Source organism: Sorex fumeus, unplaced genomic scaffold (assembly GCF_029834395.1).
Source record: "Sorex fumeus unplaced genomic scaffold, SorFum_2.1 ptg000013l, whole genome shotgun sequence".
Classification (NCBI taxonomy): Eukaryota; Metazoa; Chordata; class Mammalia; order Eulipotyphla; family Soricidae; genus Sorex; species Sorex fumeus.
Genome location: NW_026606070.1, coordinates 6,534,327 through 6,550,000, shown reverse-complemented (window position 1 = coordinate 6,550,000; position 15,674 = coordinate 6,534,327). Strand labels below are relative to the sequence as shown.

The following is a 15,674-nucleotide window of genomic DNA, read 5'->3' as shown; positions in this document are numbered from 1 at the left end:
CTCCTGCTCAATAAAAAGATTTAAAGTAAGCTAATGATAGTTCACTAAGACATCTAAGTAGCGAAACTGGGCTGGATCTATGACAGAACAGCAGGCAGGGTGTTTGCCTTACACACGGCCAACCAGGGTTCGATCCAGGCATCCCTTATGGTCCCCTGAGCACTGCTAGGAATACTTCCAGTGTACCTAGCCAGGAATAACCCTGAACATTGCCAGGTACGAACCACCTCCCGCCAAATAATATTAATAATATTAATAAAAATAATAACTGACGTGATGAAACTAAAGAACGAATTGCCTCCATCAGTACACAGATGCTCACTTACTTTACTAAGACCAACATTGTGGTATTTCTTTTCCATGATCTTCTTCACTGGTTCCTCTTCCTTAAAGGTTATAAAGCAGAATCCACGCCTCTTATTGGTCTTGTTGTCCATGGGGAGTTCTATGGATTCCACCTGTCCACAAAGAAGTTTTTTAATACCACAGATTGCAAGTTATAGACACCAAAAACAAGATTGGTGGGGAGCTCATAAATGAGTCAAGAAAACATGTACTGGGGCCAGAGACAGTTCACTGCAAAAAGTGCTTGCCTTGCACAAGGCCAACCCAGGTTTGATCCCTGGCACAGCATATGGCAGAACTTCATCATGCCCTGGCGAAATTGACCCCTGAGCAGAGCTTGGGTAAACCCAGAGGACCACCAGCGGTACCCCAAAGACCATCAAAAAAAAAAAATTGAGTCTGGTATTGGAAAATTGCATGCCAAAACTCAAACCATAACCTAAATTATAAAGAATAGTCCCTGAAGCTCCATTGTGGTATGTTTTACCGTCTAAGTCTTTTAAAAAATTCTTGGGGGCTGGAGCATAGCAGGTAGGGTGTTTGCCTTGCACGCAGATGACCCAGGTTCGATTCCCAGCATCCCATATGGTCCCTCAAGCACTGCCAGGAGAGATTTCTGAGTCATGAACCAGGAGTAACTCCTGTGCATCACTGGGTGTGACCCAAAAAAGCAAAAAAAAAAAAATCTTCAGGGGCTGGAGCAATAACACAGAGGGTAGGACGTTTGCCTTGCACGCGGCCAACCCAGGTTCAATTCCCAGCATCCCATATGGTCCCCTGAGCACCGCCAGGGGTGATTCCTGAGTGCAGAGCCAGGAGTAACCCCTGTGCATCGCCGGGTGTGACTCAAAAAGCAAAAAGAAAAATCCTTCAAATGAGGACTCTAAAGAATTACAGAAGGTAAGCTTACAATACAGTGAACATTACAGAAGGCAGGCTTCACAATACAATGAACTAATTAGCTACCTAATTCAAGTGTCACAAACTCAAATGCAGAGCAAGAACAAACAAGTCGGATTTTAAGAAAATACCTAATTTGTTAAAAGAAAAAAAAAAAGGAAGTGGTGAGGGAAACTGAGAATTGAATATAGAAGCCAAAGGCAGAAACCTGCTCGTCTTAATTGGCTACTGCCAATGCTTCAGTGCCTGCTGCTGACTCTCCAAACAATGGAAGGATTGCTAGATTTTTGTGGAAAAAAAACCCATTTCCAAATATTCAAACAGAGCAGGAGCCATAGCCCAAGGGGTAAGATGGTTTTGCTTGTGTACATGCAGCAAAGCCTGGTTCCATTCCCTGAGAAGCACCCGCAGCAAGCCCTTACAGAGCCAGAAGGAAGCTCTGAGCACAGCTGCATGGGGCCCAAAAGCAAAAATTTAAATGCATCATTCACCTGTTGAATCAACAGAATCAACACAAACTGAAAACAGATTATATATGGAGCCAAGGGCCACAAAATTCTCATCTTGTCCTTGAGTCACTGATGTACAAACGCAAATTCTAAGTCTGTAATCACCCTCATCAAAGTTATACATCAATCTGTTTAAATTAAGCTGCTATACTTATTTTTTAAAACTGTTGTGGGGGCCACACAACAGCACAAGAATCATAGAGCTTTTCCAAACAGACCCAGCATATTCCTCCTTGTCCTATTCAAATTTGTCCCCTTCTCTGAATGCATTTTCATCTATCACAGAGAACCTATGTAAAATTTCTTCCAAGCTTCAAGATAAAAAAAAATACCTATTCCATTTGTGAAGCCTGTGCCAGCTATGCAATGCACAGCACTCAGTATTAATGACGGGGGGGAGGGGGGAACCCTGCAATAATTTAACCTTCAAAGATGTTTAAAAAAATAAAAAAGTGGGGTCAAAGCAATAGTAGCTCGTAAGGCGTTCGCCTTGCACACGTACCCTGGCTGGGTCCCCAGCAGCACAGACGGTTCCCTGAGCCCGCCAGGAGTAAACCGTGAGCACCACCAGGTAAGGTCCAAAAACAAAACAAAAAAATTTTAGTTTTCATTATCAAAACTTCGAATTTGTTCAAATTTTAGAATTTGGGGGCGGGGGGAGAAATCAGTGAAAAACCCCTTAGCTGTGACAAATGACATTCACACTGACCAAAACCAAGTCAAAATATTATCACATACCTCACCAAAACCACCAAAGTACTCCCTTATTTTCTCTTCAGGTGTATCTGGAGAAAGGCCACCAACAAATATTTTTTTAACAGGTTCTTTTGTTTTCATGGCTTTGGCCCTTTTAGGATCAATCACCTTCCCATTCAATTTATGTTCTTTTTGATCCATGACCTAAGGAAATGGAAGTTTTATTTTACATATCTGTACCTTAAGTAATAGCTAAATATAACTAATGCTTGTCATGTGTTGACAAGAGCCAGGATTAAAAATATTGTCCAACTATAAGAGTTCTGGGGCTAGAAAGATGTAAAGTAGGCAGAATACCTGCCTTCACCCAGACCCCCGGCAGCCCAAATGGTCCCTGAACCCTGCCAGGTCCACTCACTGAGGGCAGAGCCTGAGCACCACCAGATGTGGCCCAAAATCCAAAATTTTTTTTTAAATCTGTTACCAGTTCTAAATAAAGGTGGCTACAAAAAGGGGATGGAGCACACACTTTTATGTATTTACTGGAAAACAATTTTTTTCAAAGTAACCGACTGTTACTTTTCTTCTGCCCAGGACTAAGTTCCTAATGGGGCCCAGAGTACAGAAGTCCAGTACAGTGCCTGCCTTGCAAGCAGCCGACCTGACTCGAATCTCGGCACCCCACCGTCCCCCCAGCTGCCAGGAGTGACCCCGACCTGCAGAGTCGGAAGCCCTGAGTCCCACCAAGTGCAAGCACCGTGTCCCCCGACCACCTTGCCAGGTGAAAGCATAGGCCTACCAACTTCCGACAAAATATTAATCATGCCTCATTTTTTTAAAAGGTTAATTTTAGGGGCTGGAGCAATAGCACAGCGGGTAGGGCGTTTGCCTTGCACGCAGCCAACCTAGGTTCGACTCCCAGCATCCCATAAGGTCCCCCCAGCACCGCCTGAAGTAATTCCTGAGTGCATGAACCAGGAGTAACACCTGTGCATCGCCCGGTGTGACCCCAAAAGGAAAAAAAAAAAAGTTAATTTGAATTCAATAAATTCTGGCACACCTGAAGGTGTTCAGTAAACATTAGTTTTGAATCTGACTCTCCCATTACAAAAACGTACTTGCAAAAACTATTATCTCTTCCTTTGCATAAGTCCAAGAAAGAGGACCTCAGAAATAAAGAACAAATTCTGTCCCACTATCCACCTATTTTGTAGGAACTGATGAGAACACATTGCACACTACCTTATCTACACTCTCCGACTCTTTAAATAGCACAAAGCCAAAACCCCTCGATCGCCCTGTGATAGGATCTAACTTCAGAGTGCAGTCTACAACTTCACCAAATTTGGAAAAGTAGTCCTTCAGATCTTTCTTTGTAGTGTCCCAGCTAAGGCCGCCTATAAACATTTTCCTGTAAAGACAAAAAGCAATTATTAAAAGGCTAAAAGTTTTTATATCAAACTGTGTCTTAAGTAGTACCCACATTAATGGAATACCTATCTCCAACTGCACCAATTTACTGAGCAGTACAAAATGTCATTCTTACTACATAACCACGTTTATCATTTTACTGTTCCACTTGTTACTGCTGTGCCTGCATAATTAAAAAATTAGTGAGCAAGCAGCGAATTAAGTCTTTTGACTTGCCAAAGAGATAACACTAAGTAAAAATAAATAGTCCAAGTGAAAATACTATCGTTTCTCTTAAATTACAAGTTAGATGCATAGCAGCAGAATATAGAACGTTAGCTTCAATTTTATTTTCAAATCCTCATTTTATTTTAAAAACCCGCAGTCCCCAATGATCACAGCAACCAGCATTATTATCTATACTGAGGGCCTTTCTATTTAACAGTTCTTTCATTAACAAAACTCTTAGCACAAATCGGGATTATTTTAAATCTAACAATTACATTGTAAACTAATCTTTTTAATGTGCTAAGAGCCCCAAACAAAAGACAAAATTATGTAAACAACTCAGTAATTACCCAATGGAGCACGATCCACCACTAAGTAGCCTAAATTATCTTTTTTACAGTAGTACCTCAGTTAACCAGCAGTAAAATATTTAAACTAAAAATGCCTTAAGGGATTGGCAGGAAATGTAAACCACCAAGAAACCAAGTCCAAAGATAGCCTCCCCTTGTCCAAAAAATATTAAAGGCAAACGTCTTAATTTTTTTATTACCGTAAAGGAACTGGTAGTTCTGTGATTCATTTTCTATCTGCCCCTTAACAACACCCTCTCATCGGAGAGAACAGACCCTCCCTAGCCTACAGAAACAGGGCTGGAAATTTTTACTTTTCTAAGGTAAACTGTCAGAATTTGTTATGGAGGGCAAAATATTTCAACATCCGAATTACATGTTCACTCAACAATTTCTCATCTTTTTAACTGAGGTGGGCCAGGGATGGGGATATAGTAATGACTTCCAGCTCTATAAAGAAATTAAAGCAGAAAATAACTCCATCTTGTGGACTTGTAGAACATAGCCATTCCTGCAACAAGAAGCGAGCTGTGTTCTCTGAACAGACCTTGCTTTGCCTCTCCCTAAAGATGCCAGATCAACTGATGTGGTAACTGCCCTTACTACTCTAGCGCAGGCTGGTTTTCAATTCTGAACGAAGTTTTGTGTTTTGAGCTTCTAGTTCCTGAGCAGTTCTAGGGAATCCTGCAATACCAGGGATTATCCCCAGGGCCCTGCAAACTCCAGCTACATCCAGGCTGTTCAAGTGTCTCCCCAGTCCTTAAATTAACTTTGAAAGAGGGGGATTCGAAGGGGGGCAGCTCATGCTTTCCATTACTGCATAACTGGCTAGGTTTCCACCTCTAAATACAGTCTAGAAAGCTGAGCCACTTAGGATATGCCTGAAGTAACCTTTAATAACTTTATTTCATAGAATTTATAGCTTAATGCTTATTGTCAATTCATTCCAGGGAAATGAAATTTAAGGTATTCGCTTTAATTGTATCCTTCATTCAATAAAACAACATGCAAATCTGGTAAAACTTGCAAGTTCACCTCATCATATTTTTAATCTAAAGATCCAGAGCACATCTTTCATTCATAGAGAAAATTTGTTACAAGTATTCACCCTATCAAGGTGAAGGAAAAAAATGTAAGCAATCTTTTAAGAGAACAAAATACAAAGTGATGGCCTCTTGCTCAGGTACAGCAAGTTCTAAAAGAGAAACAGTTTTAATTAAGTTTAAATTTTATTATCAAATTACCACTTCCGTTATCACTGAAATTTTCCATCAATTAATTTTAACTCAGCATTGCTTGAGCCTCAAGAAATTATAGCAATACTGATGACCAGTTTTGATCTGTTTAAACAAGGGTTTAATCAATGTATTAAATGTCCTTAACTTAAAATAATGAATGACTACAAATAACAGCAAGAATGTAGCAAGTTCTATGATTATTCACAAACGCCTAATGTATTCTAAAGAACAGGAAGTCGGTTTTCTTAAGCACCAAGCATACTAATTCATCAACTGACCCAGTAAAGTGCTCTCTAAAACTTCACACCTTTAATCTTTAGCAAACAAATTACTAATTTTGCCTACCACAGAACTAAAAAAGTTCACTGAAAATGTTTCCTTTCAAAACTATCAAATCCAAATTATAAAATATTCTGATATACTAAATACTCGATAGATTTACCTTTTCTCAAAAATATTAAAAGCAGAACATCAGCTATCTGGCACCTTTAGGGAATGAGGAGCCAATTATTATTCTGAGTCTAAAAGTATTGTCTGCTTTAATTTGTTTTTCAAACTTTTTAATTACTTGGAATAAAACATTTTCTATCGTCTACTGGACACTTGCATTCTTAATGATTTTACATACTTTATGGATCAGCCAAAACTATTTTATGATTGTATTACGACCACACGGTCTTTTTAAGAGCTATTTATTAGTAAACATCTGATGTCCTAGCTCTCTTAACAAATCCTAATTTTTCATTTTTATCTTCTTCCCTTCTAATTAGCAAGGTAGGCTCCCATTATTCACCCTTTCAAATTTTGTGTAAATGAGCTCTTCTTTGGGTCAAATGCATTAATATTTTGGAAGTCTTTTACGTACTTGGCGGGAGCGATCAAACCAAACCATTTATCGGATAAGGCAGCAGCTCCCGGAGCTCCATCCCTGGCCCCAAATCACCTTTCTCTGGCTCTCATGAAGGGTTTGCCACAACCCAAACCAGACAGGTCAAAGTTTGACAATGAACAGAAATGTACTAAATCCATTCCGTCTTGACTAACTGGGACATAGTAAAGCCATCTTTATGTTTATTCAGTAGGCCAACCAAGTAACAGTATTTTAAGTATCATCCATGTTAATTCTAGATAAATGGGAACTTAGTCTTGTTGCAGAACACCAGCATTCTGACACGCTTTTCCTCTAAATGAGATGATATAAAGTACCAATTTACGTTTTCTATATTTTATATTACTGTAGCTTGCTTAAGTCACAATACCTATTGTCCGTCCAGATTACCTCTGCTGCCTTGCATACAAAGACTGACTTTCAAGTTGCTGTCACTCCTGCAGAGATGTGCAAACACTTTACAATGAAGTAGAGACAGAACTTCAGAAAAAACCTAAGCAGTCAAGTTAAAATGTCACAAGACTCATTCAAGTAGCCAAAATGGATGCCTAATTCTGTAACACTTTTTAAAATTTTGATCCTTAGTTTTAAGTGAATAATCCCAATTAAAATGTAGGCATTCATCTGTTCCATTTTAATTTTACCTGCAAGTTATATGGCACCCTAAATGCTATATAATATTCATTTTTAACATTTGCTCAACCATGAACTCTTTTTTTTAACAGATTCTGACATTACATATTGAATAATGGGCATAGTTGTATACACCAGTACAAGTTGACTACCCAAATGCTATGAATCTATCATTTAGACTACTTTGTGGGAAACTCTCTTTACATAGTCATTCAGTGGCAGCAAATCAAACCCTCCATCTACCATCATTTAACTCTATTAATTAAGGAGAAAAAAGTATTCCACATTGATAAAGTGAACTAAGAGCCTATCTTCTTCATAGCTGCAGTTAAAGGACACAAACATACTCTGGCTAAATGCTCAATAAAACAAGTTACCTTGAAAGGGTAGGATACATATCAAATACAGTAAGTAATAGGCAACTTCTTCAAAGCTTAATTTTTAAGAAACTGCACAGGCCTTATGACGTTCCCAGCAAGAGCCAGATTTGAGTTTTATATAAATGGATACTCATATTTTCAATGCCAGTCTTAACATTAAAAGAGACATAATTTCCCATATGAAAAATAGGCAGACTAGAAATTACATTTTAAAAACCTAATTCTAAAAATCACTTTAACAAGTTGTATTTACATCTATGCCAGACATTTTAGTAATTTAAACAGCTAAACATCTGGACAGCACTCAGCACCGACTGAAGGGCAGTATTTTAACGTAATACTTTCTCATCCAAGAAATATTTTCTGCACTATTGAGGTCACTAAGTTTTCCTGGGCTTGGGTTTTGAGGGCTTTTTTTGTTTGTTTGGGGGGGCCACACCCAACGGCCCTCCGGACTTATCCCTGGTGGGGATCAAACACAGGCTGGCTGCATTTTGTGGATACCCAACTGTGCAATCTCGCTGGTCCCAGGTCACTATGTTTTTGGTTTTGTTTTTTTTTTTTTGTTTTTTTTTTTTTTTTGGTTTTTGGATCACACCCAGCAATGCTCAGGGGTTACTCCTGGCAGTGCTTGGGGGACCATATGGGATGCTGGGAATTGGACCCTGGTTGGCCACGTGCAAGGCAAACGCCCTACCCCTCTGTGCTATTGCTCCAGCCCCTCGGTCACTGTTTTAGCATGAAAAATCAAAGTGTACTTCCCAATCACTCGTTACTATGGAACATCTTATCCAAAGTATAAAACACTACTAGACTTTCTTCTAACTCTGGAATAGGAACAACAACAAAAATATCTGCAATTCAGAAATATAGTCATGATCATCCATTTGTGGTATCATAACAAGTTCTGACAGTTTATAAAAATACCACAAAATAGTAATCTAATAGACTCTTTAAGCACATGACTAGCCAAGCGCTGTCATCTTTGAGAGCAAAGTTACCTATTTAAGGTACACTAGTTTTACTTTAAGTAGTATCATTATAATTGCTTCCTTAAAAACCAAACTACGTACAATGAAATCTCACTAGCACCTAAGAAATTAGTATTTTTCTTGGAAACTTGAGGTTTACTTTAGTCACTAGGCTAAAGGGTTTGGTGGTGGTTTGGGTTTTAATAGAAAAGGGTTTGGTGGTGGTTTGGGTTTTCTTTTTGAAGCTAGATACTGATTAGCACGTGGCAAAGTCATTCTAGACTCTATGAAAATCTTTGAGAATAACTTTAAGCACTTTAGGAAAAGTTAATACAAAAGATTAGTCCTGCTAGTTTAGTACATTAAATCAGTCCAGTATGTTTGAATAAACTTTATATGCTAGTCCCCAAATCTCCATTTGCATCTCATTCCAAGGAAGGAATGAGATCTCGTATCTTTAAACTCAATTTTGGACGATAAATTCCCATCTACCTGAAGGTTAAGGAACAGTTTCCTTAACCTAGAGGTTGAGGTTCTGGTTAACTGAGATTACTACACACTCGTAATTCTTTGTTTTCTAATGGAAATCAATTAAAACATCAGCACTAAACTCAGAAAATTACTTTTTACCACTCTTATCAAATAATTTTAGAGTCCTACCCATGTTTTACAGTGCTCCGAAGAGTATAACAGAAAATAATTCTAAAATCCATCCTCAGACATTCTTGGATCCTCTTTTAAAGTACACTTGCTATATTTTCTCTACCTTTCTCCCAAGACTAGAGGGAGGGCGGCGGGGATTTCTGAGCTATTAGGGCTTTACGGTAGTCTGCAGGCTACATAAGGAGGAAGATCAAGGAACATGAGGAATACTTAAAATCACAGCCTGACTGACGGATCACTCCCATTAATGTTTCCCCACCCCACCCCCAAACCATCTTTTAAATATCTAGGTCCAACGTACAATTTAATACTGCAGAAACTAAAACAGGCTTACCTTTCCTCCCCAGGAGCAAATCACTGGCAGTATCAACTATTAGGGCACCAGGTAAATACACACAAACTATGAAAGCAGGCTATGGAGTCAATCTTCCTGTGGTGAGCATTGCTTCCGACACACAGATCAGCAAACACGTTTTATTACCTGAGACCACACTGTTGGAAGTGAAGTACAGAAACAGATCCCACGCTTCCATCATCCACTTCAGGGCCCTATCTACTAAAATGTTGAAGCAGAACTAAAGTCAAAGAAAACTTGGACTAACACAAGTTACGTTTCGCTCCATTTATGAATCTGCACACTTGTGTGCACAGCTTTGACGTGGACTAGGAAAAGGCTTATGAGTCTCCTTTTTGAAAGCTTTCAAGCACGGTGCTTGAAGGCTAAAACGAGTCGTTCTCCACGGTGGCCATAAATCAGACCCAGGAATCAATTCAGAAACTTTCCTAGGTGAGGGCAGCTTACGGAGGACAGAGTATCCATGCTATACTAAAAATGCACAGTAAACATACATTTACGTTTATAGACGGTGCCACATGGCTTGAGGAAAACAAATTTACTTCAGAGCACTGCACTGAAATATTTCAATGATATCCTCCAATTCCAAACCCGAAAGGACACGCAGTGTCAAAGACGTTAATGTCTTTCATAATGTAAGTAAATACTGAAATTAAGCTCATACCCCTTGCCAATTAAATTTAGGGGCATCACTCCTGCAGTGTTAGTTAAGGTTTCACAGGATGCTAAAATTCAGACCCCTCAACTCAGATCACATTTCAGGAAATTCAAAATTCAGACCCCTCTACTCAGGTCACAAATTCAGTAAATCCAAGTGGCCAGTAAATTTACCAGGACAGGGTTCTCAAAGTAAACAATTTTTACAAAGTAAACAATGTTGAGAATGCCCTGGAAGGGAATCATTCGGTTACATTCTCAAATATTTAAAACCACAGTAGGTTCATTTCTGTAAAATCAGACAGGAGATGACCTACTGCAGAACTCCCAAATTCTTAACAAACAGAATCATACATGGGGTAACACTAGTGGTTTTTAGGACCAGATTTGCATATAACTGAACGGGACTCTTCTGCCTCCTGTCCAATCCAATAGCAGAAGTCAACGTACCTACCTTGTAAAATTAAAAGCCAATACTTAAGAGTCTTCACCTTATCTTAGTTTTCTAACTCTGCCTCCAGGTAACGTACTACATGACATGTACATTTTGCCAGACACCAAATAAATTTTAAAGTACCTACCCTAAAAGGACTGAAACACTCGGAGCACACAGAGCACACCCCAAAATGGGAATTCCAGTGCAACTACTTGTAGCTAGGGACGTTATGGAATTGGGAAGAGGAAAAATGAGGTAAGGCAGAAAGGCATTTCTAGTAAGCATTCGAAAAGCCCACGGTGAACTATAAAAACACCCACTAGAGGCATGCTTTCCTCCTAAACACAGCTGTTTATAGAGCAGATTTTTAAAAACTACTTCAAGACTGCAATCAGTCTTTAGAATGTTTAGCTTATGATCACTTTATTCTCATTAAAGAGAAATGCATGCAGAAATATTTCATTAAGGTGAGATGACTTTTTCATCTACCAACCAGTCATCCTCACTGGGATTATGAAACCATTGCCCAATATCCCTCAAATCAAGAAAAAGAAGCAGGTGTGGTATCAAGTACAGCAAGTTAAAAATTATGTTTAGCGGTTTTGAAATTCTTCAGAAAGAAAAACATTTGTTTCTAAGAGTGAGAACAGCCCGCAACCTTCAAGCCTAAGTTTGTGGTGTTTTCAAAACCTTCAAAAACACTTGTAAGGTCTGAAATATGCAGAGTAAAAAAGCTGCAAATCTAGTTCACAGCGGTGGAAAAAGTCCCATCAGTTAATCAGGCAATACTTTTCATCCAAAAACCTGATTCTGGGCTGTAACAATACCACAGCAGATAGGGGAACTTGCTGTGCACACAGTGACCGGGGTTCAATTGCTGGCAAACCATATGGTTTCCCCAAACCAGCCAGGAGTGATCCTTGTGCACCCGCGCCCTGTGGCACAAATGACCTCCATTAAAAAAAAAAAAAGGAAAAAAACCCAGCCTTTTCTACATCAAACTGATCTACTCTTCTATTTTGGGCAAACTGTCTCAATTATGCTTTATCTCCAATATGAAACTAAACTGATTTCAGGGGACGAGTATTAAATAGTAAGTCTGTGCAACATTCAAACATCCCAACTGGGCTCTTAAAACGCTACGTAGTTTTGTGTGGCGGTATGTCAATTATCTGGAAATTACAGGCCCTTAGCTCCAGTAGTGGTGAACATACTCCTAGAAAACTCAAAATACAGTCTTCAAGGCAGAAAGACTGACATTTAAGGAAATGGAGGGGCTAGGGTGGAGGGGTAAAGAACAAGACACAATCCACCAACCTTCCAAAAGAAAAGTCATGCAACAGTGAATACATATCAACCAACAGCAATTAACATTCCAGCCAAATCACGTTGAGAGTGGAGCACCGAGGAGCGGGAGGGGGAGACCACCATCAGCCGCCTCCCAACAGGGCTCAGACAATTCTGGGTTCAGTTCAGTTACGTTTGTAATATGGCTGGTGATAAGAGACATTTTTGCATACATATTCACAACACTCAAAACTTTTACTTGACATCTAAAAATTCGTTGTAACATGCAAGTTATTTTAAACGCAAAAATTTTTATCAAGTAACTAGCATTAAACTTGGAATCCAACAAAGAACTTTCATCAGAACTTGAAATTACACGTATAATTTTTCTTGCCAGATCGAAAAATAGCAGTACTAAAGTTATTAAGCTTTAACTGGCCAAACCACAATCACATGCATTACCAGGGACCAAAAACCATGTAATGGCATCAAACTTGCCCAAAGATCAAACACTATGCCGAGAAAAGTTATTGCATCCCAGGTGCACGAGCGCCTGCTGGGCAAATGTCTAGGGTTTCCTGGGAATGGAATCAATGGGCAACAGACCAGTACACAGCCTCAGTACGTCTCCCGAACCCTCTATAATACAGAAATAAAATGTAAAAGTTTTACCATTCTTCCCGCTGTGCCGTCGCTGCTTCAGAGTGTCGTGGGGAGGAGTTTGAATGGCTAGGGAATTAACAACCGGTACAGCAACCAATCAAAATTCTAGTTTTAGTGTTTGACATCGTTAGGGTTAAAAACTTTTCATTCATCACCCTTCAGTTCAACAGGAGCTAACTACAAAGGCTTTTGAGAGCTGAAAAAACTCAAGCGCCTTCAGGATAAATAAGCCTGGCCCAACCAGCAAGTTAGACAGTCATTGGGGGGCCTCTGTCCAAAGAACAGATTCAGAAAACAACAGAAAAAAAACCAAACTGGTAAAGGCTGATGTTTCCAAATACGGAAAACTCAGTTGTCCCGAACTGCGCGTAATTCCAGGTCAGCTCTGTTAAAGCAAAGCGAGGCTGTGGTCCCGCCCGCCTCCAGGTTCCCGGGCTCCTCTAAGTCCGGGACCCGGGGAGCGGCTCCCGCGCCCCGCTCGTTGCTCTCGCAGTAGCAGAAAAGCAAATCGCGGCTCGCCGGGCCGGGGCGGCGCGCTACAGCTTTTACCTTCCACCAACACCGTTCTCGCTGGAGGGGGGCGGGGAGCAAGCACTCCGCCACAGGCTCTCCCCGCGGGTCAAATGAATGGAAGCGTGTGCCCCCCACCCCCCCACCCCCGCCAATCGAGAGCCCCTCCTTCGCCCGTCCCGTCCCCTTCCCGCTCCACCGAGCTCCGCAGCCCTCGGGGGCGGCTGACTTTCTCCCCGACTGGACTGGAGGACGGACGGGGTCTCGGTCATTAAAGTCCCGTCCTCCTGCCGTTTCCCCCACCCCACCCCCACCGCTAAACGACGGGGCGCCCTGCACGACTCTTTCATTGCGAGGGGCGGCTGCTGAGCCTCCTCCAGCCCTGCAGGGGAAAAGAGCGGGAAGGAGAAACCGAGACCAAAAAAAAAAAAAAGATCCTGTGAAAAAGGGGATGGATTGAAAAAAAACCCCCCCAAAAAATATATTTTTTTTTAAATGGGAAACTAACACATCAAGGGGGCAAGAGTCTAATTACTGCGCGGGTAGCTGGGCTGGGGGGCGCGGCGGGGGGAACCCCCGGGTGCGCAGGGCACGCAAAGGGGTGCGCGGGAGTGGGGGGGGTGGCGGCCTGCGGACTTAACCCGGGGGCCCAGCACCCAGCGAAAGGTCCTGAGACACCCGACCCAGGGAGCTCCCAGCCGGCCCGGTTCGGCCCGGGACTGGGAAATAAATAACGGGGGGAGCCCAGGCTGGGTGGGGGGGAGCCCGAGTGCGCAAAGCTGAGCAGCGCCGGGTGGGGAGGGCGGGGGTGCAACTTCTCCGGAAACGGCCCGGCCGGCTGGGAAATCACGGGGGGCGGCCCCCCAGGGAGGGGGGGGCCGACACGTGCTCGGCGGGCCGGGACCCCGCAAGGCTTTTGTGTGCTGCTGCTGCTGCTACCCGGTGGCCGTGGCGGCCGGGGGGCGAGAACCAGGTAGCCCTCGAGCCGCACAGGGGGAAAAGGGGAAAGAAAGAAAAAAAAAAGAGGGAAAAAAAATAACCCCCCTGCAGGCTGCGCGGGCGGGAGGAGAGGCGCGCGCGGGAGGGCGAGGAGGGCGGGCCGGGCAGCGGCCTGGGGACCTGGGGCTAAATGGGGGTGGGGGGGGAAGAGCGTGTGCAGGGGGAAGGGGCGGGGGCGCGGCCCGGGGGGCGCGGGGGGCGGGAGGGGCGGGGAGGGGAGGGCGTCGGGGGGGGGGGGGGGAGACGGGCCGCGGGCCGCCCCTTACTCACCCTTCATCCTCCTCGTTCTTACTGGCATCGATCTTCGCCCCCTCCGACTCGGCGCTGCCCCCTTCGGGGCCTCCGGCCGCGGAGCCGCCGCCCCCGGTCCCGGCGCCGCCGCCGCCCGCTGCTGCCGCCGCCGCCGCCGCTGCTGCCCCCGGCGCCGCCGCCGCCGCCGCCGCCAGGGCTCCCTCCTGCTCGCCCGCCGCCGAGCCGCCTACCGCCGCCGCCGCCCCGTCCCCGCCGAACTGCTCCTCCGACATGGTGCTCGCCGCCGCCGCCGCCGCCGTCGCCGCCGAGACGACCCCCCGCCGCTGCCGCGAACCGAAAACTCGCCGCCAAGTCAAATCCCCGCCGCCGCTGCCGCCGCCGCCGCCGCCGCGCGCCCCGCTCGACCGCGCCAAGCACCCCGCACGCAAAGGCACGGCGCGCGCGGCTGCACCACCAGGCTCCTTCCTTGCGCCGCTCCCGGGCCTGCCCCCCTCTCGCCTCCCACTCCCGCGCGGCGCGCACTCCCGCTCTCGCCCGCGACGCTCAGGGAGAATCAGGCAAGGGGGGGAAAAAAAAAAGCAGCAGCAGCAGTCGTAGTAGTCGCAGCAAGCAGCAGCAGCAGCAGCAGCGGCGGCCGCGCTCGCCTCCTCCTCGCTTTAATGGCGCCGCCGCCGCCGCGGACCACCTAAAATGGCCGACGGAAGAACGGCGCGTCCCGGTCACGTGACGCCCCGCGCGCGCGCGCCCTCGGCGCCGCCCCCGCCCCCTCGCCCGCTCAGGGGGGGCGGCGGCTTCCTTTTCTTTTTTTTTTTTTTGGCCCTTTCTTTTTCCTCTCTTCCCCGCCAATCCCCCCCTTTCCCTTCTCGGCTCTCTCCTCTCGCTCCCTTTTCCGAAGGCCTTCTCTCTCGCGCGCGCGCGCGGGTCGACGCCGCGTAGCGTGGGGCCTTTAAAAGGAACCGGAAGTGGCGTGCGCGGAGACGGCCGCGCGGGGAGCATCGAGAACAAGGAACGCGGTTGGGGAGGCGCGGCTAGAGGGGCCTCTTTCCACCTCCTCCTCCTCCTCCTCCTCCTCTCTCTCCTCCCCGCCCCTCCCTCCCCACGCCAGGCCTCCCGGAGCGCCCCGAGCGGCGGCGGCGGCGTGGGAGAGAGGGGTGTGGCCGCGCCTCCCGGAAGGCCGCGCCGGCCCGCCGGGTCCTCTCGGTGGTCGGGGCGAGCGCGCGTGCGCGCGGGCGGCGGCAGCTAGTTCGCCCGCCTGCCTGCCTCGGGGGGCCTCGCGCCCCGGTGACATTGAGCCGCTTCCCGC

General features: G+C 44.9%; 1 protein-coding gene across 4 annotated transcripts in view; it reads right to left on the bottom strand.

The window, feature by feature from the left end:
• HNRNPD (heterogeneous nuclear ribonucleoprotein D) overlaps positions 1–14,658 on the bottom strand; it is an 18,134-nt gene extending 3,476 nt beyond the window's left edge. For 2 of the 4 annotated variants that reach the window (XM_056111378.1, XM_056111381.1), the window contains exons 1-5: positions 14,390–14,658; positions 12,620–12,676; positions 3,693–3,861; positions 2,493–2,654; positions 327–458 (exon numbers count right to left, since the gene is read on the bottom strand). In XM_056111378.1, the coding sequence (XP_055967353.1) occupies positions 327–458; positions 2,493–2,654; positions 3,693–3,861; positions 12,620–12,676; positions 14,390–14,643 (774 nt within the window). In that variant the 5' untranslated portion in view covers positions 14,644–14,658. The remainder of the gene's footprint in view (positions 1–326; positions 459–2,492; positions 2,655–3,692; positions 3,862–12,619; positions 12,677–14,389) is intronic. The other 2 variants (XM_056111380.1, XM_056111382.1) reach the window with 1 other exon arrangement.
• Positions 14,659–15,674: the final 1,016 nt, after the last annotated feature.